General features: G+C 39.3%; 2 protein-coding genes across 2 annotated transcripts; both read right to left on the reverse strand.

Moving 5' to 3' along the window:
* Positions 1-1801: 1801 nt before the first annotated feature.
* On the reverse strand, positions 1802-7164 carry LOC130722016 (uncharacterized). Its single transcript, XM_057572605.1, has 5 exons — positions 6777-7164; positions 4861-6688; positions 3063-4758; positions 2899-2955; positions 1802-1810 (listed from the first exon to the last, which is right to left on the reverse strand). The coding sequence occupies exons 1-5, from the start codon at positions 7162-7164 to the stop codon at positions 1802-1804; spliced, it is 3978 nt and encodes a 1325-aa protein (XP_057428588.1).
* Positions 7165-12423: 5259 nt separating this feature from the next.
* On the reverse strand, positions 12424-17639 carry LOC130729795 (LRR receptor-like serine/threonine-protein kinase RPK2). Its single transcript, XM_057581631.1, has 2 exons — positions 14151-17639; positions 12424-12966 (listed from the first exon to the last, which is right to left on the reverse strand). The coding sequence occupies exon 1, from the start codon at positions 17406-17408 to the stop codon at positions 14220-14222; it is 3189 nt and encodes a 1062-aa protein (XP_057437614.1). The 5' UTR covers positions 17409-17639; the 3' UTR covers positions 12424-12966; positions 14151-14219.
* Between the last annotated feature and the right edge of the window lie 8415 nt (positions 17640-26054).

Genomic DNA, 26054 nt, shown 5'->3' on the forward strand with positions numbered 1-26054 from the left:
TGTCTTTACTAAAATGACAAATTTCTTTCATAGTTGTAAGGACTGACAAAGGGTATCATTGATTCTCAATATTTCTTTCATCATATTTAACATAAAAGCAAATTCAAAACTCAACAATTTTTGAGAAGTTGCTCTAGTATCTTTTCTTTGAGAAGAATTAAATGCATTCTCATTTATATTTTCACGAACCTTGGCAATTTCACCAAATAAGTTTATCAAACTTGTTATTGATTAAAATGAGAACTCCATCTAGTTTCACCAGGATGTTGTAAAGTATCAATTTTTTATAATTGAAGGATAAGACTAAAATTCTACAACATCAACAACAACAAAACTTTGCAGGGGCGGAATAGGACCACAAACAAAACTACATAATTTTTTTTCTAAAACAGAAGATATTATATTAATAGATAACAAAAACGCTTGCATAAGAACAACCCTCTCATAGCATAGGGGAAAACTAAAAAGTAAACCACCTCTTGAAAGGCCCTGAGAACTAGACAATGTGCCTCATTAAAACCTTACTAGGGAAAACCCAATGGGAAAAAACCCTAGCGAAGGAAAAAGAGTACACAATAACTTACATACTTTTCAAACAAATCCTTAATACAACCAACCAAAAAAAACATATAGAAAAACCAAATAGCCAAAGCACGAGACATGAAATTCCTCAGAATTAATCTACCAAAACCACAAGATATTCTCCAACCTCCAAGCATACTCCTGGACTAACTATATGTGTGCTGATCTTCCAATAAGAAATGGCAAAACCATAAGTTAACCATAAAAATACCTATAGTCGGTGAAAAAATTAAAATTCTTGCGAGGATCGTGGCCCCTGCCTGCCCCTTCCAAAATATGCCCTTGGCCTCCTAGAGGTGGACGCAGACAAGGATGCCATGGAATTCCTTCCTAGAGAAGAGTTCACTTCATTCTCTGTTATGTAAGCACCAATGCTTGAGAAGGAACCTCCGCCATCAGCTGAGGAAGGACGTTCTAGGTTTCCAAATCCTCTACCAATATGGCGAAGCATTGTAGCCAGCAAATCACGTCGGGCCTCCACATGATCCTGTTCAAATGGCCACAAGAAGTCACAACAGGGTCCTTGGCCAATTCCAAACATATATTACATTGAAACGAACCTCTAGATGTCTCAGCCACCAAATTTCCTTCCTCTGCTTGTGATGCGCTTCCATTCCCGAAATTAATTAGAGACTGATTCAACTGCCCCAAGATATTGTGGCGTTCAGGTGGGGCAGGAGGATGAGTATGAACCACTTCATGACGAAGGTTAAGAGGATGATACCATCCCCACCTTTGTTGTTCTCTCAGCCTTACACCTTCGTTGGTTCTTAGAAGTGCTTCAATGGCTCTAGAACCAGTTGCTGGCTCAAGGCCTTGATCCACATCCAAATCAAGGTTAGTAGCATCTGAGTTCTCTTCACCCATTAGAACTTGAATACCCAAGCAAGAAAGAAGCTTGCTTTAATACAAATTTCTGAGACCTAACATAAATCACATTTATTTATAGTTGACATATATAATAAAAAATAATTAATATATATTATTAAATACTAATATATAATAAAATATAAAATTGACTGACTTTTTGTACATTGGAACTTAGTTTTGGAAAACATTAATTATCGAATTTTATTAATCATTGATTATTTTAATAATACTATGTTTAGTCATTATTTATACTATTAATTATATTAATTAATAAGTAAAAAAATAATTATTAAAATTGTTTTTTATACATATACACAGACAACAAATTTTTTGGTACATTAAGCAAACATCACTTGACCTATACATTAATAAAATATTAATTAGCCATTAATAATTTTTTATATTATTCATCATATTAATTACTAATGGTAAACTTTATCATATTTAAAAATAAAATATATCATTATTTAATTGAGAAAAAAAAATTATAATGATGTTAACAAAATTAAATTAAATTTGAATAATAATAGTGAAAATATTAATTAGTTTCTTATGCATCAGAAAATGATATTAACTAGTCATTAATAACCTTATATATTATTCATTATATTACTTTCTAATAGCAAAAATTTTCAACTTTTATATTTAAAATTAAATATTAATATTATTTACGTTTTAATTGTTAATCCCTATTTGAGGAATTTTTTTAAATTGTAATGATGATAATCAATATCAATATATTTATATATAAGTAAACTTCTCTTGGCGTATACATTAAGAAAAATATTAATTATTTATTAATAACTTTTGATATTTAAAAATTAAAATTTTCATTATTAAATTGAATTATTAATAAAAATATTAGAAAAACATTAATATATAATAATCATAATAAAAAGTCAAAGTTAATTTCACACAATTGAAAAAAATTAATTAGTTATTAATTTTTTTTGACAACATAAAACTTTATTGAATAAAAAACCAGCATGAGAACACCCCTCTCATGACAATGGGGAAATTGTAATATACCAAAGCAAAAAACCCCCTTAGAAGAACACCTTAGAGATTATGCCTCATTAAAACCTTACTAGGAAAAACCCAATTGGGATAAAAACCTAGTGAGGAAAAAGAGTACATAAATCGCTAAGGAGCCTTTGTGTCACACCTACCAAATACATGGACTGACCAATATCCTCCACATTTTCAATATGAAACACTAACCCCCTGATACCTTCCCTGTATCATAGCAGCAACGCATATTGTCTATACTGTTTGCATTCAATAACCCCCTAAAGCCTTCCATAATTCACTCCATCACTGTCTATATTTGTACCTCATGTACCCATCGTGAACTAATGGCCATGTAACAAAATGTCATGTTAATCACTTTCTAATCCAGCATCAAAGTTTGCAACTCAAAGTTGCTCACACCATACAATACCATACCAGATCCAGTAGATACCACAAATTGCAGGTCCAAAAAGCAGATGGAGACAAAGTTATCTGTTTAACCAGAATAAAACACCAATTCATACTCAAACAACATATCAGTGCCTTAGAGTGAATCCATACGTGACCTGCAATCTAATTTTCTCTCATTGCTCAAGCACCTGCCATAGAGTTACACGCCCATCTCTACCACTCTTTGCCAAGAAGTCTGCTACCTCATTTGCTTCTCTCAGAACATGGACAACACCCAAGCAATTGACCTCAGAAATTAGCCAATCTATTTTGCTCAGGATCTGATACAGCTTCCACGGTCTTCTATCACTATTCCCCACCCATCCTACCGCCAAAGTGGAGTCACTCTCAATGACAACCGTCTTGAAATTAAATTGTTGGCAGAAAAGAAGAGCTTGATAGATAGCAAGTACTTCTGCCTCATAAGCCCACATTTCTCCCACTTTCAAGGCAAAATACCCCACAGCCACCCCATCATGATTTCTCAGGACCCCCCCAATGCCACTCTGCCCCGGACTATCCAAAGTCGAACCATCCACATTAAACTTAAGAATGGATTCCGCTGGAGCCACCCACTGTAGCTGTTTTCGAATTTTTACTGGTTTGGGTAACACAATATGCTGCATTCCTACTGCAAATTGAGCTGCGGTATACGGACACTTTCTCCACCAAGCTTTTACCCACCAAGACATTCTTGCGATATGCATGTCCCAAACTGTATCAATGCAGAAATCCTTGTTATTAAAAACTACTCCATTCCTCTCCAGCCACACTGTCCAGACAAATGCGTAAGGGATCATATCCCACAGAACGCGATCAGATATTCTTCGGAGATCCCCCCATTCCATTAATAAATCTGCCAATTTGTGAGGCATTGCCCAGTACACCCCCTCCCTCCTCAAGATTGAAACCCAACTAGGCCATATCAAATTACAATGCAGAAATAGATGTTCTGTTGTTTCCATTTCAGCGAAGCATAAAACGCAGCACCCATCATCAGGCAAGACAATCCCTCTTCTCATCAAATTTGCCTTTGTAGCCACCCTATTTTTCTGTAGTTGCCACATAAAAGTACACACCTTTGTGGGCACCAACTTCCTCACCATCCTTGGCACTACCCAACCAGCTTCACAAAACCATTTATCCTCCAACATACAACAGAGACCTTTCACAGTATAAATTCCCATTGAATCACCTTTCCAAAATAGATTATCCGACGTACCGACAGGCACCACTGAATGAATGAGTTGCTGTAACATGTTATAGTGCTCCAATTCCCACTGAAAGAAACCCCTTCTGAACTCCAACATCCACTCCCATCTGCCACCCACACGATTCCCCACCTCCGCCACTGCAGACTTCTTCTGTGTTGACATAGCATAAATCCTTGGAAACATAGTCCGTAGAGCAATCTCACCAACCCAAACATCATCCCAAAACCGTACACCCATACCATCCCCAACTTTACAAGCTAATCCGTTAATGAATTCATTGACTCCCACAGTTTGCTCCCTCCACAACCCCAATAAATCCCTTGTTATACAGGACCCTGAATTCACACTCACTCCCTCCAAATTCAGCATGATATATTGCTCCATCAGTCCATATTTTGCACAGACCAATCTCCTCCATAACGCATCCCTTTCCCTACCAAAACGCCAAAACCACTTAAGCAGTAAAGCCTTATTTTTCCACTCCAGAAAACCCAACCCCATTCCCCCATACCGAACTCCCTTACACAAATCCTCCCATGCCACCCATGAAATCTTTCGATTTCCCACAGAGCCCCCCCATAGGAATCGACGCATCTTTGCCTCCATCTCCCCTATCACACCTTTTGGAGCCCTGTAGACAGACATATAATACAAAGGAATAGAACTGACTACAGCTTTAAGCATCACTATTCTTCCACTCAATGATAGAAATTTCGAGCTCTAACTCCCCAACCTTGCAGACATTTGATCCACCACTGGCTTCCAAAAAGCTCCTTTTTTAGGACTTCCCCCCAGAGGCAACCCCAAGTAAACAAAGGGTAATTGTTCTCTATTGAAACCAATCATACTTGCTGCCTGCTCCTCCAAAACTTGGCCCACATTTACACCAATTAGAGAGGACTTTCGAAAGTTCACCTTTAACCCGGAAACAAATAGAAACGCTTCCAAAGTTAAAGCTAAACGTTTAACCTGTCGCAAATCACCCTCACAAAACAGAAGTGCATCATCGGCGAACTGAAGGTGGTTCAATCTCAAGCCTTTCCCTATGTCCACTCCACTCGGAATGCTCCCGTCCAATGCCTGATTAAGCAAACAAGACATACCATTTACACAAAGGTTAAACAACAACGGGGACAGCGGGTCCCCTTGCCTCAAGCCTTTCTGTATTTGGAAAAAATCTGTCGGCGATCCGTTCACCAAAACTGCCAGTGTCGCTGTCGAAACACAACTGTGCATCCAAATCCTCCATTTTTCCCCAAACCCCATCTCCTTCATCATATCCAGCAAAAAACCCCATTCCACATTATCGTAAGCCTTTGCAAAATCCAGTTTCATCAGCAACCCACCTCCCTCATTTCTTCTCATAGTGTCCACCACTTCATTAGCAATAAAGCAACAATCTACAATTTGTCTACCCTTTGTGAACGCAAATTGATTCTGTGTCAAAACAGAAGGCATTATCTCACTCAATCTGTTTGCTAGAACTTTGGCCAAGAGTTTGTATATTCCACCAATCAAGCTGATAGGTCTATAATCCGCCACAGTCTCCTGATTATTTCCTTTTGGAATCAAAGCAATAAACGCTGCATTTAATCCCTTGACAATTTTCCCATTCACATGGAAGTCCCCAAAGAATCTCATAACATCCTCCTTGATAAGTGACCAAAACTGTTTGAAAAAAGCCATTGTAAACCCATCCGGACCCGGTGCCTTATTTGCATCAAAATTCTGGATTGCCTCAAAAACTTCTTCAGTTGTAAATTCTGCCTCCAAAAATCGATTCTGACCTGCAGTAACTTTCTTCAGGCTATAGCACTGAATACTCGGACGCTCTGAAGCAACATGTGAGAAAAAACTTTTAAAATGATTCATGATTGCTTCCTTAACCTGTTGTGGTTCCTCCAGTAATCGATCCTCAACCCTCAATTGACTGATACTCTTCTTTGCTGTCCTCACTTTACACACCCTATGAAAGAAGCGTGTATTCCTGTCACCCTCCCTTGCCCATCTCAGTCTGGACTTCTGAATCCATGTCGCCTCCTCCGCTCTATACTCCTTCCATAAATCCCCCATTATTGCAATTCGTTCCAATCTCAGCTCTTTAGTAGAGCCCTCCGTTTCCATTCGTGCCATCAACCAGTGGACCTTCTCTTCCAACTCCCTTATTCGCTGAACTCCCCAGATTCCACGTCCCTTCCGCCACTCATTAATTTTTCTTTTCAGATCTTTAAGCTTTTTCATCAGTACAAAACCTCCCCACCCTTCCACCACCAACGAATTCCACCACCCCTCCACCAGTTCGTTAAAGCCATCTTCTAGCAACCAATGATTGAAAAAATTGAACGGTTTTGGGCCATAATCATCCAAGCCGAAAGACAAACCAACCGCTCTGTGATCCGATATCCCCCATTCCAGAGCAAACTGATTAAAATTGTTGAAGCAGAGAAACATGTCTTCTGACAATAACCATCGATCAAGACGACTTCCCAACCCATCATTTCTAGTTGAGGACCAAGTGAAATGTCCTCTATGCAGAGGCAGATCCACCAAACATGAATCAGCTACAAATTGACGAAAAGCCATATCCCCCAAAGATAACGCACCACCCCCCCTTTCGCTCCTCTTCTTTCAACACTACGTTGAAATCACCTCCCATGATAGTCCCCCCTTTATGTTCTGTTAGTATTGTCAACAACTGAACAAACAAGGTGAACCGCTCTGCATCTGAATGCGGTCCATACACATTTACAACTAGTACCAGCTCCTCTACATTCTGTAATTTTGCCAACATCACAATAAAACGTTGGTCTGTGATCACCTGAATTACCTCCAGAACATTTTCACGCCAGAGATTAAGCAGACCACCAGCCGACCCCGTTGCAGGGACCAAACAATACTGCATCCCCAATGCTTTTGCCCACGAATCAATCATTTTCTCTCTATGTGATCCTAATTTTGTTTCTTGAATCAGAACTACTCCTGGTCTTGCATTTGCAATATGCTTTGAAATAACTCTCCGTTTAGTTGATCGGCCCATTCCTCGAACATTCCACGTAATCCAAGGATTGCCCATCACCACGCAAACTAGAACCAGCCCAAATTGCTATTGTAATTCTGGGTGATTTGAACGCACCTGTTCCTGCAGCCTTCTGATCATCGCTTCTTCATCACCTTTGAATACCACGCCTAGCTCTCTGCCCACTCTCCAAGCATTCCTCGCCCAAGACTCAGAACTCTCAACCCCAATTTCGTCTCCTGAGCAACAAGCAGCCTCCACCGTTTGCAGCTTTGGCTTATTACGACTCCCCTTGGGTCTCCCTCGCTTTGTCTGTGTCTTTCCCCCTCGGTGGCCACCACGATTTAATCTCGCAACACCACCTCTTTTTCTCCCTCGTTTCTGATATACAGATCGCACAATCTCCTCTTCTATGTCTGCAAACTCATTTTTTTCCAACTCTGGTATTTCATTATTACAATTCTCATTACCCCCAAGCACATCCTCATGTGACCCACTTTTCTGTTCCGGAGTGGTAAACACAGTCCATTCCACCTTTTCCAGCGTTGGAGGCCCACAAGGTGAAGGCCCAATCAAATTATTATCACCAATTGAACAAAAATTATACTTACTTGTGTCCCACCCTTTTGTTCTTGCCACCGCCTTAATATATCTGAGAGAAATACGTGCCCCTTGGAATGAATTTTTTATCATCCAGCCAATCCTTGACTCATGGCCCACATGACATGTTGAATCTTTCACCGTTACTTCTTTACAAATTGGAAGGATAGAACATTCTTGCGCCCCACTTGTTATTTGTTTCTTTTGGACATGTCTTATCCAGACATTATTGGGCCTTGACCCACTCCCATAATAACCTTGCATTTCCAACCTGAAAATTCCACTATGCTGCATACTTGATTCTTCCCCAACACCCCACGTTGACTTGTCCAACCGATGCGTAATCATCTCGCTATTTTCATAAAGTTTGTTTGTAGCCTCCGTTGCCATATTCAAGAGCTTTGACGTTGATTCAAATTTCGTGACCTGCTCCTTTTCTTCTGCAACGCTGTCCCCTTTCACTGCCACGCATTGAATCCACGCCAATATCTCCTGCGGCGAGTATCCAGCCTGAAAAAGATCCCGTAACGTATCAGTTACAATAGCGTCATTAACTGCTCCCGATTGCTGGGCTTCTCCGACCACCATCTCCTCATCGCATTGCATCGCCATCACTGAAGACGTCGCCGCCTTGTGTTGTTCCCCGTCCTTGGCCATCTCCCCATCCTCATACAGTGCCTCTTCTGGATCTGCGTCTGATTGAGTCTTAACTGGCGCTTTCGAATCTTGCTTGAGCCCCGTCCAGTCGTGATATACTGAGAATTCCTTCTCAATCAGCACTCGGCACATACTTCCGTCCACCTTGACGTCCATGGTTTGCTGCTCTATTAACGGATTTGTGGTATCCACCAAAACACGAGCAAAATCCAACCGTTCCTTTCGCGATGTTATCCCATCAACACAGACAAAACTTCCCAAAACATTTCCAATGGCCGCAAAAAAGCTAGTGTTCCATGCTCCTAACGGGACCTTCAACACCCTCACCCAAACCAGGAAGGATCTGCCCACTGATATACTTGTGCACGGATTGTACCACTCGAAGAACAAGTCTAAGACGCCTGAAGCTACTTTCAAAGTAAAGATCATGTCCTCTCTAGACTCAAACTCAAGCAGAACATCCCGCGCACCCATATGTTTCATCTTGAAGTTCGTTAATCCCTGCATAATGAGGCCATCATGAACAACTTCCATGGTTTGAACATTGTACATAGTCGCACAGGCGCATTTCTCGAGCCATAGCTTCTCCTCCTCCGTCATAAAATACATCAAGTTGGTGTTTATTTCATCATCTCCAGGGGTTCTCACCATCTCTTCTCCCTTTCTTTTTGGTCTCCATACCTTCCCTCGTACTACATAGTTCTTTCTTGCATGTTGTTGAAGCTTAGGTGCCTCATCATTCCTCCCGATTGCTTGGTATTGTATCGAAGAAAACCAAACCTCAAGCGCCTTCCAACCTTCTTACGATTCTGAACATAAACATGTCTCAGTCCACCCGCTTTTGCAAAAATAGCCACAACCTTAGACCTTGTGACACCGTCACTCAAGCCATCCACAAAAACAGAAAAAGATCCTAATGTTCTTGCCTCCCTCCGCCGCTCCCATGTCTGAGACCGCCGTCCAGGGCTTTTCTCCCGGTGGATAACAGGAGCCCTAGCAAAGTTCTCTCCTAGCACTCTCCTATTAGTTATTAATAACCTTATATATGATTTATTATATTAATTACTAACTATAAATTTTAAATTTATTAATATTAAAAATTAAATAGTAATATTATTTAATTTTTTATTATTAGTTACCACATGACAATTTTTTTAAATAATAATAATAATAATTATAAGTAAAATTGACTTGACATTTACATTGATAACAATATTAGTTAGTAGTTAATAATATTTTGTATTTAAAAATGATTTTAAAAATTTTCAATTTATCATATATTAAAATTATGATTAATATTATTTAATTTTAATTAATAATCAAAAGTTAAGGGATTATTGAAAAAATAATAAGTAATAATAATTACTATTTTCTGTATATAACAAATATTTTAATTAATGATGTTAGAATATGAAAAAGGGAGTATTAATTTAAGTTTATATAAGGGATTATTGAAAAAATAATAAGTAATAATAATTACTATTTTCTGTATATAACAAATATTTTAATTAATGATGTTAGAATATGAAAAAGGGAGTATTAATTTAAGTTTATATATATATATATATATATTAATATTCTAAGGTGTGCGATGTGCGATTCATTCATTCAGGGAAAGCGTGCGAGGAAGAACGCGTCTGTGCTTCACTCACTGTTTTTGCCCATTTCAGAAAGAAAAATATTCCCAAAAAACGGGCTAGCAGCCCAAGTCAATTTTTTTTTACTAAGATGCATGGGCAAGTGCCTAGCCTTGTCGGGCCTTAGAATCACCCTAGCCTGAATCGCTAGATCTGACAAAACCAATAACAAAAATTGTAAGAGTGTAACGATTAAAACTAGTGTATGTTGAAGTTGAACCCTCCTCTATTTATAAAGAGATTATAAAATTAATCATTAATATTATAATTAATATTTATAATTCTACTTTATAATTCTACACTTTATTGGCGCTTTGTTTGACCATCAAAACCTTCCTTTGCATTTCTCTAAAGTTGTTGTTGTTGTTGCTGTAACGAATTTTTGCTGTTGTTGTTGCTACTGGAGCTGTTTGTTGTTGCTCCTCTGCTGAAATTCGACCAGGCTTATGTTGGAGTTGATTTATCGATTTAAATGTCCATGTTTTGAGCTAGTGAAAATATTATGCGTCAAGGAATGTAGTGCTTATTTGTTCAAGTGCAGAATGACTATCCCAAGATTGTGGTACTTTTTTTCCTTGCTAGGTTTTTATCTCATTGGGTTTTTCCTAGCAAGGTTTTAATGAGGCTCTCTCTTGGGATTTCGTCTTTAGTCATTCTGTGGGTTGGTGGTGGATTTTTAGCACAACTCAGGATGTATTTTGTTCCTTTAGTCGCGGTCAGATCATATTGTACTTTGTTACTGCCTTGAGCTTTCTTAGGCTCAGACTTTTATTAATAATATACATTTCATTTTAAAAAAAAAAGAAACATAATAGAAAAAAAATTAAGATGCATGCATAAAATCAAGAAGACCCAAAGACCCATTGTCGTGAACAAGAGAGACACATTCTAAAGACACTTCCTCAATCCAAACTGACTTTTGGAGCGCTTTGGAGCTTCTCGCAAAGTAATCAACCACCTAATTTCTAGTCCTACGAACAAAGTAAAATCAAAATAAACAAAAGAAGAGATCAAAACTATGCAATCTTGAAGGATGGAAAACAAATAAGAACTCTCATCATGAGCTTTTCTCCAAGCTCCAAAAAGGCATAAGCAATCGGTTTCCAAACAAACCCGTCTAAAACAAAGAAATAGCCCACCTAAATGTCGCAGCCTCTGCAAGCAAGGGAGATAGAGAACCAACAGGGAAGGTCATGCTACCGCCATAATGTCTCCTGCGCGGTTGCATGCTACACAACGAAACCTAGCACCATGCGCTGGCCTGCACCACACCGCCAGAAGCTGACAAGGAACCTGAACCAACACTGTAGTTGCCGGAGAACGTAGCGCCTCGAATGTGGATATGATCAGCTCGCAAGAAAGTTGTTCCAATATGACATGACAAAGCGAGAAAACACAGTCCAACCCCTCAAAATCCTGAAAGCAAAACAACTCCTGCATGAAATCATGAAAGGGGACATGTTCACCAAGCTAGCATACCCAAGGGTGAAGCAAACCATCACTAGCGAACCATGGGGCAGAACAATAGAATATTTTGGTGTGAGACAAGTGTCATCCTTTGAAGGCAATCCTGTTCGAGCCGGGAACATTCACATCATGGTGGGGCTAACTCTCTCAGTGAGGGTTTTTTCCATCCACAAGACTCGAACCCGAGACCTTGCTTAAGGGGAATCAAGCATGTACCACTTGAACCAACCACCTGTTGGTAGAACAATAGAATATGCTCGAACAGTAGAAAAAAAATTGTTGAATAAAATAAAATAACGTTGACTATTCTAATCAAAATTTGTTTCATATATGTGACTAACTAATTTTAGTAATATGATATTTTTCAAATTAGTGGTCACATTCTCAAATTGCAATCTTGCTTCTAGTATCTCCTATCCGTGTTCAGAGAAGCCTGCAGGGATAAGTGAACAATATACAATATACAATTGCCTTCTATGGCCGGAGCTTATGGCATATTCAATTGGTTATAGGACTAGGGCAAGTATTAACCCTAACGACTAGAAACAGTGTGATCATCATCAATTGCATATTAGTTAAATTCTAAGATGCTAATATATTTCTACACATAAGCTAATTATCCAAACCATATTGAAACAAGAAAGAAAGAAAAGAAAGTAACAATTGAGTAGGCAATAGCAAATATTCATTTCAAGCATATTTTTTTTTCTCTTTGATAAGTATATTTTCATAAGAGATGATTTTCTAAGAATTCGAACTTATGTCATTATTCTTATTTTTATACTGCTTGCGTATCACTTGACCAACATCATTTCAAGCATTTGTGAACACTAGAATGATAGTGTGTATGCTCATAAACTCAAAAAGTTTCCACAGGAAAAATGCTTCTAGATTATGAAAGGAAAAGTCATTCTAAAGATTTCAACGCGAAACCAACCATCCTTGTGAATTGCCCTACCTACTATGAATCATGTTTTTCTCTCTACTTTCTATTTACAAGTTGGAACTAAAAACATAATGTCAAGTAACATCCTACATGACCGATTGTATTTACACTTTCCAGTAGATTTGGAAAAAGTGGCATCTCTCATTCACAAACACTGAACCAAGTCTTGATAGTTCTGAAGAATGATGACATTTGCTTCGTCACCATGTCATAAATGAACTTTGGATTTTTGAGAGTTCCCAAGCGGTCACGTAAAAAATAATCCAAAATGTCAAAAAAAATCATAATGGCACAGACCACCCTGCAATGCACATGGCCTCATAGGAAGCCAATGAGATATGATGATATTCACAAACATCCATCTTAGTGATCTTCAGATGGTGTGGAAATTGTTGGCACATATGTGAAAGGAGGAACACAGGATTTGTAGTAACAGCTCATGTGTGTACCACTATGATGAGAATGGGATTCCTAAAGGAAGAACCAACTTCATGATAAGGTTTGCAGCTGCTGGACCTGTATAAGTATCAATAATTGAAAATTTATATGATTAGCACATTAAAATATTCACAGTATGGGGATAATATGTTACTTCTCTTATAAACGCAATAAGTAAATAAAAAATGTATACAACTTTTGTGAGTATCATACACCAGCCCATAATCAAATACTGGTATAAGATCTGTTGTGTCTCTCATAAAGGTACTAAAAGTTGCTCAAAAGTGTATTCAACTTTTGAGAGTATCATGGACCAGCCCATGATCAAATACTGGTATCTGATTTAGGCATTTAGCAATATAATAATGAGGACAAAGCGTGTGTTTGATTCCCTGCTTGGGAGCCTCATAAATCATAATAGAGCAAAATCAATTTTGTACAATAATTTAGATGTTTGGGAGTCATTTTAGAGAATTCATTTGAATCCCAAAATCAATTCAGCTAGAAGCAAGAAAGAGTAGTTTCTGCATTGAACATAATCAATTGAGATTTCACAGTTACAATATTACCCCCAGAAAACTACTTTTTTTCATGAATATTTCCAAATATAAAATCATTTCACTTCAACTCACTATTACAATAATCAATTTTGTCAAAATCAATTGTGGTAAGGCCAATCCAAACGTGCACAAAGTTTCAAACTCTTTTGTCGCTTTATCCTCCACTTTTGAGCTGAGAGGTTTTTAGTGTGTGGATTCAAAAGAGAATGAGCATATAAGTGAAACAGGATGAAACAACTATAAGCATGTGATTAATATCATAAAAATGAAATAAAAGCACAAGTATCTAGAGGGATGTTTGATGCCACTGTTCATTATAATAGATTTTTTATCAATTCAAAATACAGGAGTACAGCTAAAGAAGTTGAATCAGTTATTCTTTCCCAAGTAGTTTCATGTATGTATGAATCATCCATAATGGTTATTTTAGCTGTAAGCCATGGGAACACAAGTATGAGAATAAGAGGGGCAGCTCGGTGCACGGAAGCTCCTGCTATGTGCGGGTCCAGGGAAGGGTCCGACCATTTGGTCTATTGTACGCAGCCTTACATTGTTTTATGCACAAGAGGCTATTTTCAGGACTTGAACCCGTGATCTCAGTTGCATGGCAACAACATTTTACTGTTGCACCAAGGCTACCCTTCAACACTAGTATCAGAATTACAAGAGAATTTTGCAGAAGTTTTGTATAAGATCACTCACCTCGGTCAATATTTTCAAGCAACCAAAAGGAGCATTCAAATGCTATTCAGTATGATTTGCTGAAAGTGTTCAATTTTTCAATTGTTTCAATTTCTCAAGAACCTGTTTCATTGATGGCCGAATAGAAAGAGTCTCTGCTGTGCATGTTAATGCAAGCTTTAAAAGCCCCAGCAACTTTTCCTTCGGCCCTGATTCCCACAAAGAAGATGAAAATAGCTCAGAACAACGGCCCTCTGTCATCAGCAGCTCAGCCCACGGCACAATATTGAATCCATTTCCAAATTCAGAAAACGATGGATCAAGTGACTTTCTTCCTGACATCATTTCTAATAACACAACACCGAAGCTGTAAACATCTGCTTTGTCAGAAACCCTGCAAGTGGTGGCATATTCGGGCGCAACATAACCGAATGTGCCTGCCACATCTGTAGTGGCATGAGTCTCAGATACCTCAAGCAGCCGCGCCAAGCCAAAATCGGATAAGTAGGCATTAAGGTCTTCATCAAGTAAAATGTTGCTAGGCTTGATATCGCGGTGAACTATGCGAGGAACACAAGAGTAATGAAGGTAAGCAAGGGCCTCTGCTATGTCTTTTGCTATTTTGTAAATAACTGGCCACAATACATTTTTCCCAGAGTTGTCATGTATGAAAGCTTCAAGGTTTCCACCAGAAAGGTAGTTGTAAATTAAGAACATTTCAACCTTTCCTACGTAATACCCAATAAGAGTCACAAGATTCTTGTGTCGAATTCTCCCCAGAGTCCTTATTTCCGTTTCAAACTGTTGAATGCCTTGAAATCTACCTATGGACAACCTCTTTATGGCAACAAGAAAACCTGGGGATAGTTCTACCTTGTAAGTTGACCCAAAGCCACCTGTGCCGATAAGATACCGGATGCTGAAATTTCGAGTAGCCGTGACCACACTGTCATAACTCAATGCTATAGGAACATTTTGAAAGGTCACTACCTCTCGCTTTCTAATACTGCTACACCGACCAAGTTTACTCTTTCTAAAAGTGATCACGATTACTATTACCAGAAGTGTGCAGAGAGCCACAGAAGCAGAAGTGACCACAGCAATAACCAATGTCGATAATTTCCTCCGTCTATGGAAATTATGGACTTCAAGAGGGACTGGAAGAGAAGCAGGTGAGTTGGAGTATGGATCAGGGCAAGAGTGCAGGTGCTCATTCCCTTTATAGGAATCACAATCACTTGGGAGTTGGAGATGAGGAATATGACCTGAAAGGTTGTTGAAAGAGACATCTAGTTGAACAAGTTTGGAGAGAGCAGAAAAAGATACAGGTATTTCCCCATAAAGGTTGTTATAATCTAGCAACAGAACTTCAAGACTAGTGGCATTAGACAAACTTTCTGGAATTGTTCCTGTGAGAGCATTGTGAGACAGATTTAAAACAGTGAGGGAAGTCAATTCACCAAGTCGGGAAGGAACTTCGCCTGTTAGATTGTTTCCTCCTAGAAGCACCCATTTCAAGTTTTTTAGGTTTCCCAGCTGATCCGGCAATACTCCAGATAGTTTGTTCCCACTTAAATCAAGACACTGAAGCATCGCTAAGTCACCTATACCCGGTCCAATAGTCCCATCAATCTGGTTGTATGCTGCTTCAAAATCTGTTAGCTGCAGACAGCCCGGGAAAAATGCTAGGGAATTCGCACCGGATAGTTGGTTCACACTCAAGTTAACAGACAATGCCTTGAGGTCCTTACAGTTCAAAACTAGCTGGTGGTGTAGAGTTCCATTGAACTTGTTATTATTGAGAGACAACATGTAGGAGACTTTACGATTTGCAGCAAAAATATTATCTCCAAGAGAGAACAAAGGTAAGGATCCCAAGAAACTGTTCCAACTGAAATCATGGCTAACAACAAAAGTCTCTTCAAAACCTGATCCAATGAGAGCATTCTTTTGATAACTCAAAACAGGAATACTAAAGTATGCATCACTAAAACCTTCCAACTCAAGGATTGCAGGGTCTAGTGCAGCAAGGGTGCTACTCACATGACAGCTTTCTCTCCTAAACCCAAGAAGCATGCCAGACATATTATTCCTGCTGACATTGAAGTACATCATACAAGGAACCTGAAGCTGAAGGGAAGGCAAATATCCCACTAAATTGTTAGAACTCAAGTCCAAGAAAGTCAAATTTCTACACATCCCCAAACTCTCAGGCACGACACCAGTAACATAATTCTCTGCCAAATTGAGTACTCGGAGTGAGCACGAATCTGTCCAGCCACGAGGCAACCGTCCACCAAGATTCGCCCTGGGCGCCCACAAAACCTGCAAACTTGAAAGCAACAACACTTCAGGGGGAATATGCCCAACAAAGTCATTGAACTCTCCTCTAAAGCTATCATCCAAGCTTCCCTCATCGGGACCGCGGTCATCAAACAAATCAGTAAGCACAAGCACAGACAATTTCAAACAATTACCCAGCTCCCTGGGAATCCTTCCAGTGAGGCTGTTTCTAGAAACATCTAGAATTCTAAGTTCAACAAGATTTCCAATCTCAGGAGGGATCCTACCCTCCAATATATTCCCATCAACCAAAAGGGTCCTCAAGTTCCTGCATTTCCCAATCTGGGGTGGAATCTCTCGAATCAAAAAGTTATCAGACAGGCTCAAATAATTCAACGAATCACAACCACTAAAACCCTTTACTGGAATAGGACCAGAAAATTGATTATTCGACAAATCAACGATTTTCAAATTCCTAGAACCAATCAATCCACTGGGTATATAACCAGAGAAAGCATTACCAGAGAGGTTAACAAGGCTAAGAGATTCAAGCAAACTCATCTGGTAGGGGATTTTCCCGGAGAAGTTGTTCCCCTGGAGCTCAAGAACCTCAAGTTCCCGGAGATTCCCTATGCTCGTCGGAACCTCGCCGGAAAACATGTTTCCGGGAATGGACAGGACACGAAGCCCCGACAAATCGCCAACAGAAGGCGTCAACTCGCCGCCGCGAAGACCAGTAACGTGCAGAGCGCTCACCCTCCCGTCACCGCCGCACGTGACGCCGCGCCAATTGCAGAGACTGGAAAATGAGCGGTTGGTCCAACCGGAGAGATGGTTCAAAGGGTCGGAAGAGACAGCGCGTTTGAAGCTGAGAAGGGACAATGCATCGTTGGGAACCGACGCGTTGAGGGCATTTGCGTGATGGGTAGCGAAGAAGAAGAAGAAGTGAAAGAGACAACACAGAAGAAGAAGAAGAAGAAAATGGAAACGACCCATGTTGGGGAGAGAGAGAAAATTGACTTGGGTTTTCTCAAAGATGCAAACGTTGTTGATTAAACATGGTTTCTAAATCTGGGTTCCGGTCAGATCTCGCCGGCGGTGGAGAATGGAGCTCCGGCAGCGTTGAACGGCGGCGAGTGTGAATGAGAAACAGAAAAGGGTGTGAGTAGTGTGAGTGTCAAAGCAACGTTGAAAAGATAACTCTCTTTTGGAGCGAAAACGGTAACATTTGTCTCTCTCTATATTTCTTTGGTATTAAATTGTTATTGTAATTTCGACTCGTGTGACGTTGGTAAAAAAAAAAAATTTGATGCGACTTCGAAAATTGAACTTTTAACTTGAGATTCAAATAACTACTATTTACACCCTCCGATCACTATTATAAAAAAAAATTAAATTTATTTAATAAATGATATATTTAGTCTATAATAATGATTAAATGCATTATTTATTCAATAAATATAAAATGTTGTTTTTGCTTATAATAATGACCGGATGGTGTATTACCGTAATAGACTAGCAGGTCTCAATTGGGTTATTGCTTTTTCATTTTGCATTTACTTTTTAAATTTAATTTTTCATATTAAAAGAAAAAGATGTATTGGTACTTTTTTCTTGAACTCAACGCCCCATCCTTCTTCATCTGCGTTTCTTGTAATAATAATATAAGTGTCTTCTTCTTTAGCCTCTGCAACATCACATGTCAATGTTTCGTTGTTTTTTGTTGTTATTAGTACATATTTAATTTAGTGATACAATAAATTACCAATGGCAAATCCGTGTCTGCCGCTCAAACTTGAATGTTTAACTTAAATGGAAAAATGTTTGGTAGAACATCTAGAGGTGTAGATACTATGATATGATAGGATGAGAAATGAGAAATAGAAAAAAAATCGGCGTTTAGATGGGGTATGGATTCTCTCCATTAAGAAAAAAAAAACTTAGAGGTTTATTTCATCTAGTTATTAATTTATGTGTATATAATAATTAAAGAAATGAGTGAAAATTGAAAACTTAATTAATAATTAGATGAAGTCAGGGGTGTATCCAGGGAGGGGTTGGCAAGGACCACGATACCCTTAATAATTTAAAAAAAAAATTCACTGGCTATAGGTATTGTTTGTGTGTCCTAGTCCGACGACCAAAGTTTTGTGTTTCTGTTGTAGAATTTAAGTATGGTTCCTAGAGATAAGGTTTCTTTCTCCTGAAAAAACCTCTGCTAGGGTTTCACTTGTGCTAGCTATGCCGCAACCCCTTGGGGGAGGGGTCTCCTTCTCTGTTAGGGAAATTTTCCTCCTACTTGTTAGGTGTTCTCCCACATCAGTGGGTTCCTACCACATTAGGTGGTTTATTACCCAAATAAGTGGGATTTTATGTTACTTTCTCCATGCTTTTGGTCATCACCACCACCATCTCTCCACTGCGACCACCGCCCTCCTTCTTCCAGGCACCACTAGATCTAACCACAATCAAACTCGTTGTCAACAACCAGACCATTGGAATCCTACCTTTTTTCTCATCCCCTTTCATTAGATCTGCGACCCTAGGGCTTCGTCAGACCAGATTTGCAACCATGGCCGTTTTACCACCATTTGCGGTTGTCAGCCGCCATCCACCATCCGAGATCACCGCCCGCTGTTGCGGGCCACCTCCTCCCCCTTAGTCTTGTTTCGCTGCGCACTCCATTTTTCTCTTATAGCTTTCCCTCTACTCTTCTGTGTTCTTGTGGTGAGCACCCTTTGGTGATGAAAGCCTGGAAACAGATGCATATGATATGTGATACTGGCAGAGCCGGCTACGCTAAAAGCGACATAAAAATTATAAGATTAATTTTTCTCTTTGAGAGCAGCAGATTAAGTATGGATAGAGATTAGAAGTGTGTTTGTTGTAGTTTGCTTAGTCTTTGGTCTGTTTAGTTGGGGTGACAATGATTCAAGTGTATTAGAGTTTGCAAATGTAACACCCCAATTTCTCCACTGAGGAGTCACATTAGTAACCTAGTAAAGTCTATGGACTATTTCGTAGTCATAAGAAAACACGATAATTTTTTTCTTTTCAAAACAACTAAACACAGTTTAATACATAACATAGTCTTAATTAAACAACCCGTTCCCGACATATAATAATAGTGTCTTACAATAGCATAAGCAAGTTTCCAAAATAAGTACGCACACTTAAACAGTGGCGAAAACAGGGTTTTAGTAACAGAGTTTTCAGATTAACGAAGAAGACTCAAAGCATAAACTACTAAGAGGAAAACTATACAACTTCTTTCATCCTTGCTCCGCCGGTTACTATCCCTCCTCCATCTCAGCCTGGCTAAGCATCGCCAGAAGGCTCTTCATCGCCTAATAGCATTAAGCGCCCAAACAACAAATAGCAAACAGAAAGGGTTAACTCCATGCAACTACCACATATAAAGGAGAAAAACATGCTAATCAAATTTAAGCGGATATCATGGCACATAAACTAACAACTTAATTCAAGATGGATGCCAACATATATCCAACAACATGAAATCAACAATACGAACTTAAATCAATTATCAATGAAAACACCAATATCAATCGACCAAGTAACGTCTCGCAAGACGGGACAATCTCGTTTGGTACACCGTATTAGGCATGATAGTATAAGCTTATACAATACATTATGGGTTTATACATTGTTTGGTGCTCACATCGTATTGTATAAGCTTATACATCAATCTCCTCTTATACATCAAAATGATGAATTATTTAATCCACCCTATAGATGATGGATAAGGCATGATAAAAGTGCAATGTATAAACTACTTCAATATATTTAATCAACCGCCACCACAATCACCCTCCACCACCACCGCCTCCACCGCTACCACCACCATCACTGCCGCCACCACCACCGCCGCCGGCACCACCACCACAGTCACTGCCACCACAATCACCCTCTACCACCACCGCCTCCTCCTCTACCACCACCACCACTGTCACTTCTGCCTCCACCACCACCACCATTGTCACTGCCGCAACCACCACCACCATTGTCGCTGCCACCACAACCACCCTCCACCACCACCACCACCACCGTCGCAGCCACCGCCCTCCACCACCACTGCCCCCATCACTACCGCCGCCATCACCACCACGCTCTAGTCATCGTTATCGCCACTACCACCACCCCTACCACCATAATGCCACCACTACCACCACCACCACTGTCGCCGCCGCCACCACCATGCTCCATGATGACCCTATGTTAGTAGTGGTTTTAGGGTCATTTCTTTGAGTGTTTTGAGTCTTTTTCTTTGTCTTATGTAGTGTTTCATGCATTCTCATGCATTTTTGTGTTTATTTGAGTTTGAGTTAAGTTTTGGTAATTTTATGGTTTGTTGAGGGTTGTTTTTGCATTTGTGTAGAGTTTAGGACTTGCATGAGTTTTGCCATGATTTTGTGAGGACTAAGGTGGTTAAAAGCCCTTTGATTTTCTTGATTTTACTCCTTGTCTTGGTCCTTTAGTGCTGCAGCAGGTAACTTATGGAAAAGGAAGGCCAAGATGCAAAGGAATTGAAGAAAGCATTCAAAGGGGGTTACAAAAAGCTGAAAAGCCACCAAGAGCGTGCAGCTGGCGCTCAAGCGCCCTCACCTGGCGCTCAAGCGCCAGCACTCCAGAAGCTGGAGCCTTGCATCTGCCACACGGGCGCTCAAGCGCCCCAGGGCAGCGCTTGAGCGCCCCAGCTCGACTTTTTTGCCTATAAATAAGGCTTTAGGCCATTTTGTTCAGAACTTCTGATTTTTGTTTAGATTTCTACCAAGTATTGAAGCTTAGGAAGTGCTTTTGGGGCTTGTGAGAGGCTTCCACCTTGTATTTTCCAGGTTTTCTTTACATTTTTGTATGGATTAACTAGCCATGAGTGGCTAGACTCTTCTTTTGCTTTGGGTTTAATGTGATTCCATGAATTTCTAGACTTAATTCCTATCTCTATGCTCTTGTTCTTGAATCTACCTTATATTTCAATTCTTTTATGCATGATAAGCTTGGGTGCACCTTTGCTTAAGGCTAAATTGCAATCATATTGGAAGATTGTTGTAATTTGGGGACTTGGGTTGAAATTGACCTCTCTTTGCTTGCTTCTAGGAATAGAGTGGGGGATTGGTTTTGTTGGCCTAAAAATTGCATGCTTATAAACCTCATATGAATGACTAGGTACACAAGGAATTGGGCTTAGCTTTTAGTATGAGAGAATTGCTCATGTGAGGAATCAATGAGTAAGTATCTAGGCTATAACAATAAGGGAGTGATGCAAGGTTTAAATTGCATATGGTAGGTTGTCTAGGAAGGATTGGATGAACATTAACCCAGAGCATTTTCATCAATTGATATTTTAATCTCTTTACCATTGCTAATTTTGCGAACTCTTGTTACAAACAAACAAATCAAAAAACTGAATTTTATTTTCTTTCAAAACTCACAAGCTTTGAGCTTAAACCACAATTCTCACTCACGGTCCATGTGGATTCGATATTAAAATCCGGAGATATCTGTGCACTTGCAGATTGACCAACACTCCACCACTACCACCATCGTTGATACCTTCATACTACCATTGTCGCCGCCCCCACCCTCCACCACCACCAGCACCATCATCCACCACCACCACTGTCACTGCCACTACCGCCGCCGCCGCCACCACCATCCACCACCACTGCCACCATCATCACGTTCCAATACCACCCCTACCACATCTCCAGTGTTGCCACCAATTTATACAGTGTATGACCAAACGTTGTATAGTATTAAAATTTTATCAGGCTCTATCTTATCAGGCCTAATACAATCAGGTCTTATACTATCAAACCTTATATTATACAACATACCAAACGGGGCCTAAAGATTGATTAATATTATCATAATAAGATATAAAGTAAGTCAAATATTTTTTATGCAAGAAAAAATATTCTTGAGATTCATCTCTAATTTAGAATATGAAATAGAGATAAGATAAATTAAATGAGGTTGAGTTCTGCCTATCACCCTCAAACGGATGGACAGACAGAGAGGACGATACAGTCATTGGAAGACTTGCTGCGAGCCTGTGTTCTGGATAGTCAAGAAAGCTGGGATGAGCTGTTGCCGTTGATCGAGTTTACTTATAACAACAGTTTCCATGCTAGTATTGAAATGGCACCTTATGAGGTTTTGTATGGGAGGAGATGTATAACTCCTCTATGTTGGTTTCAAGATGGCGAACATCTTCTCGTTGGACCTGAATTAGTGCAACAAACTACTGAGAAGGTGAAACAAATACAAGAGAATATGAGGACGTCACAGAGTCGACAGAAGAGTTATGCTGACACACGACGGAGAGAGTTAGAGTTCGAAGCGGGAGATCACGTGTTTCTTCGCGTGACGCCAACTACCGGAGTAGGAAGAGCGATAAAGTCAAGGAAGCTGACACCGAAGTTCATTGGACCATACCAGATCATCGAGCGAGTGGGTAGCGTAGCTTATCGTATTGCGTTGCCACCTTTTCTATACAAGATTCATGACGTGCTACACGTGTCACAATTGAGGAAGTACATCCCTGATCTCTCTCATATTATCAAGGAAGACGATATTCAACTTAGAGACAACTTGTCTTTTGAAGTGACACCAATAAGGATTGAAGAACGTAGGATCAAGCAGCTAAGGAACAAGCAGGTCCCTTTGGTGAAATTAATTTGGAATCAAGTGACAGGCGATGCCACTTGGGAGCTAGAAGAAAAGATTAGGGAGCAATATCCAGAACTCTTTGTTGAGGCTTAAGTTTTGAGGGCGAAACTTTCTTTTTGAGGGATAGTAATGTAAGACCCGGATAATTTATATGATTAATTAACTAGTGATTTATTAGTTAAATAGCGATAAGCGCTATTAAGCCTAAGTTGATGTATTTATTGTGCCTTCGGTGTTCATGAAAAAATTATTGTATAATTAACATTGATATTATTATTTTCTTACTTGAATTGAAATAAAAGAAAATTTAAAAATTAAAATATAAAAAGAAGAAAAAAATATATGAAAGAAAGAAATGAAAGTCACGTAGATAAGTGACAAAATATAATATATGAAGAAACAATATTGTAGTTTAACACCCGTTTTTTGATCACTTAAACTTGCTCAAAGTGATCTTAGATTATATCATAGAGTCCCTAATAATTTTTAGGATAATGATTTATCTTCATAATATTTTTTCTATAACTCTATGAGTTGAATTATACACTATCTAAAGTAAGTTATACTTCTAATTTGCATTCCATATTCACTTGATTTCACGTTCTACAGCACGTTACATGTTTCAATTTTGTCCAAACTCTGATCCACCTCATGCTTCCTTTCTTTCTTAACACCTCATGCTTATTGCATGCTATAACCACCTGCAAGCACTCCATGTAAGACTCAGGATTTTAAAATTAAATAAATAATTAATTTTCAACTCACGCATAGGATTTAGTGCCAACGTGAGAGGAACTTGACTTGTGGTTGATGTTTGGACTAGTATTATGAAGGAGAAAGTTCAGGAAATGACTATGAATAGTACTATAGTCGCTATAGGTTATAGCACGAGCTTTATTCACTTCCGCCTTAGGGCGAAAGCGTTAGTAAAAGGCTAATCCGCTCTTAAAACACTGTAGAAGCGGAATTCAAAAATATTCAGAGGATTATAAGAATTTCTCTTATTCCTTTCCTTGACGAGTGTTTCGACACGAAACCCTGGAATGTACGAACGATCGATTTCAATTCTCAGAAGTTTGCCGAAACTGAATCCCTGATAGCTCAAGAACCTTAAAGTAAACTGTCGATGAAGACTTTTTCTATTCGGAGCTTCAAATGAAGATTCCACACGCGTACACCCATTTCTTTTGATATTTTCGACCTTTCTACAGAAGGAAGTTTCTTCATCCAACATCAACTGCAAAAAGTAGTTTTTCGGGTTAAATCGATTCATACCGACATTGGATCGTTTACTTTAATTCCAAGAAACCTGTTTAGAGTTCTGGAATTCTGTCGTCAGAACCTATCTTAGAATTCACAGAGGATGGCACAGGAGAAATCGGAATCGCGAAATTTTCATGTTTCCGCATTTTCCATCACCTATTAATAGCTTGAAAAATGAAAAAAAAAATCAAAAACCTCACCAACACACACACACACGGTCGTGGGTTCAAGGAGGAAGGAGGAGGAAAAGATTTTCGCCGATTCTTGTCTGATCGTCGCACAGTTCGTTGCTACGCGTAGGCCTCAAGGTACTGATGCTTTTCCTTACCTCTGATCGTAAATTCTGTCGCTTTTCTCTATGTCTTTCTGTGCTCAAAGTTTTGAGCTTTTTGTAAAACTGTCCAAATAACTTGATTTCTCTGTCTAAACTTATTCCCTACTAACCCAAGAGTACTTCTAGCGGATTACATTTCGCCGAATCTCGTCGAATCGCCGCCGAACTTCAATTCTGCTCAAAATACCCATTTCTGACAAAGGTTCCGCTTTTTGAGTCAAAAAATCTCGACTGAGCTTAGCGTTAGTAGGATTAGTCTTCATAATCGTCGTTGGTGTCGACCCCATCTAATTTGTTTTTCGAAATTCTGATTTTGAGTTTCCGAGCTAAAAATATTGACCAAAATACCCCTGTGACAGTTTTCGACCCGATAATTTTTCTGAGAGTTTCCCTAGCCTAGATATCGCCTAAGAATACCTAGGAATCGATTTAGATCGAAGAAAAAGTTCGGAAACCCTATTTTTGAGAGTGGCCGAAACCTATTTGTTAGGGTACCGTGTCCAAAAATAATTTTTTGGTCTCTATGACCTGAGCCATTGCGTAGCTCTTTTAATTGTCGAAATTTTGGCGTTGGTTTCGTGTCATTCCGAGTTCTGTAGCTCGAGTTATGCTCGTTTTAGCGAACGAAGTCTTTGTTGTCAATTTGTGCTTAAATAGGAACTCTGAAGCTTTAAAAGCTTTCTTTCCGATTTCGATTAGTGTTATTAGATAGTGTTATTTCTAGTGAGGCTTGTGTTGATGATTATGTTTCCTTGTTCTAGGTTCACAACTTCCATGCCCAACTTCTACTCCCGAAGGTAAGGGTAACTCAGTTTTAGAGCGTCTTTGAGTCTTGCATGTTTAAATCGCCCTGCATGCGTTTGAGGTGAAGGTGTTTAATTTGATTGGCTATTAATTGAAATATTGACATGTTTTGCAATGTTGTATGCTTGCTTATGTTGAATGTTTTCTAAGGCTTGTGCCAAATGTTTTCTTGAGGCTTCAGATGAGTAAACTTATTGAGACGTGTGTCTCCGTTTTCTGAGAGGCTTCGGTCGTTTACTAGTTTCCGTCATTATTGCTTTCTAGTGGATAGGACATGATTATGTTTTATAGCACTGAATTATTGTTTCATCGCTCAATAGAGCTTGATGTGTTGTGCGAATGTTGTGATTATGAATAACATGTGATTATGCTGATTTGATTATTGAATTTGAGATTGTTGTTTGAGTGACTACTGAGTTGGATGAGATGTTTTGACTTGCTTGAAGTGGCAGTGGAGTGGATATTTTCACATGACTATCCCGTCTTTCGAGGCGTTATAAACTGGCAATGAGGTGGGTGTGGTTCCGCAGGATTGTCCCATCTTTCGAGAT

This window comes from Lotus japonicus, chromosome 1 (genome assembly GCF_012489685.1).
Source record: "Lotus japonicus ecotype B-129 chromosome 1, LjGifu_v1.2".
NCBI lineage: Eukaryota > Viridiplantae > Streptophyta > Magnoliopsida > Fabales > Fabaceae > Lotus > Lotus japonicus.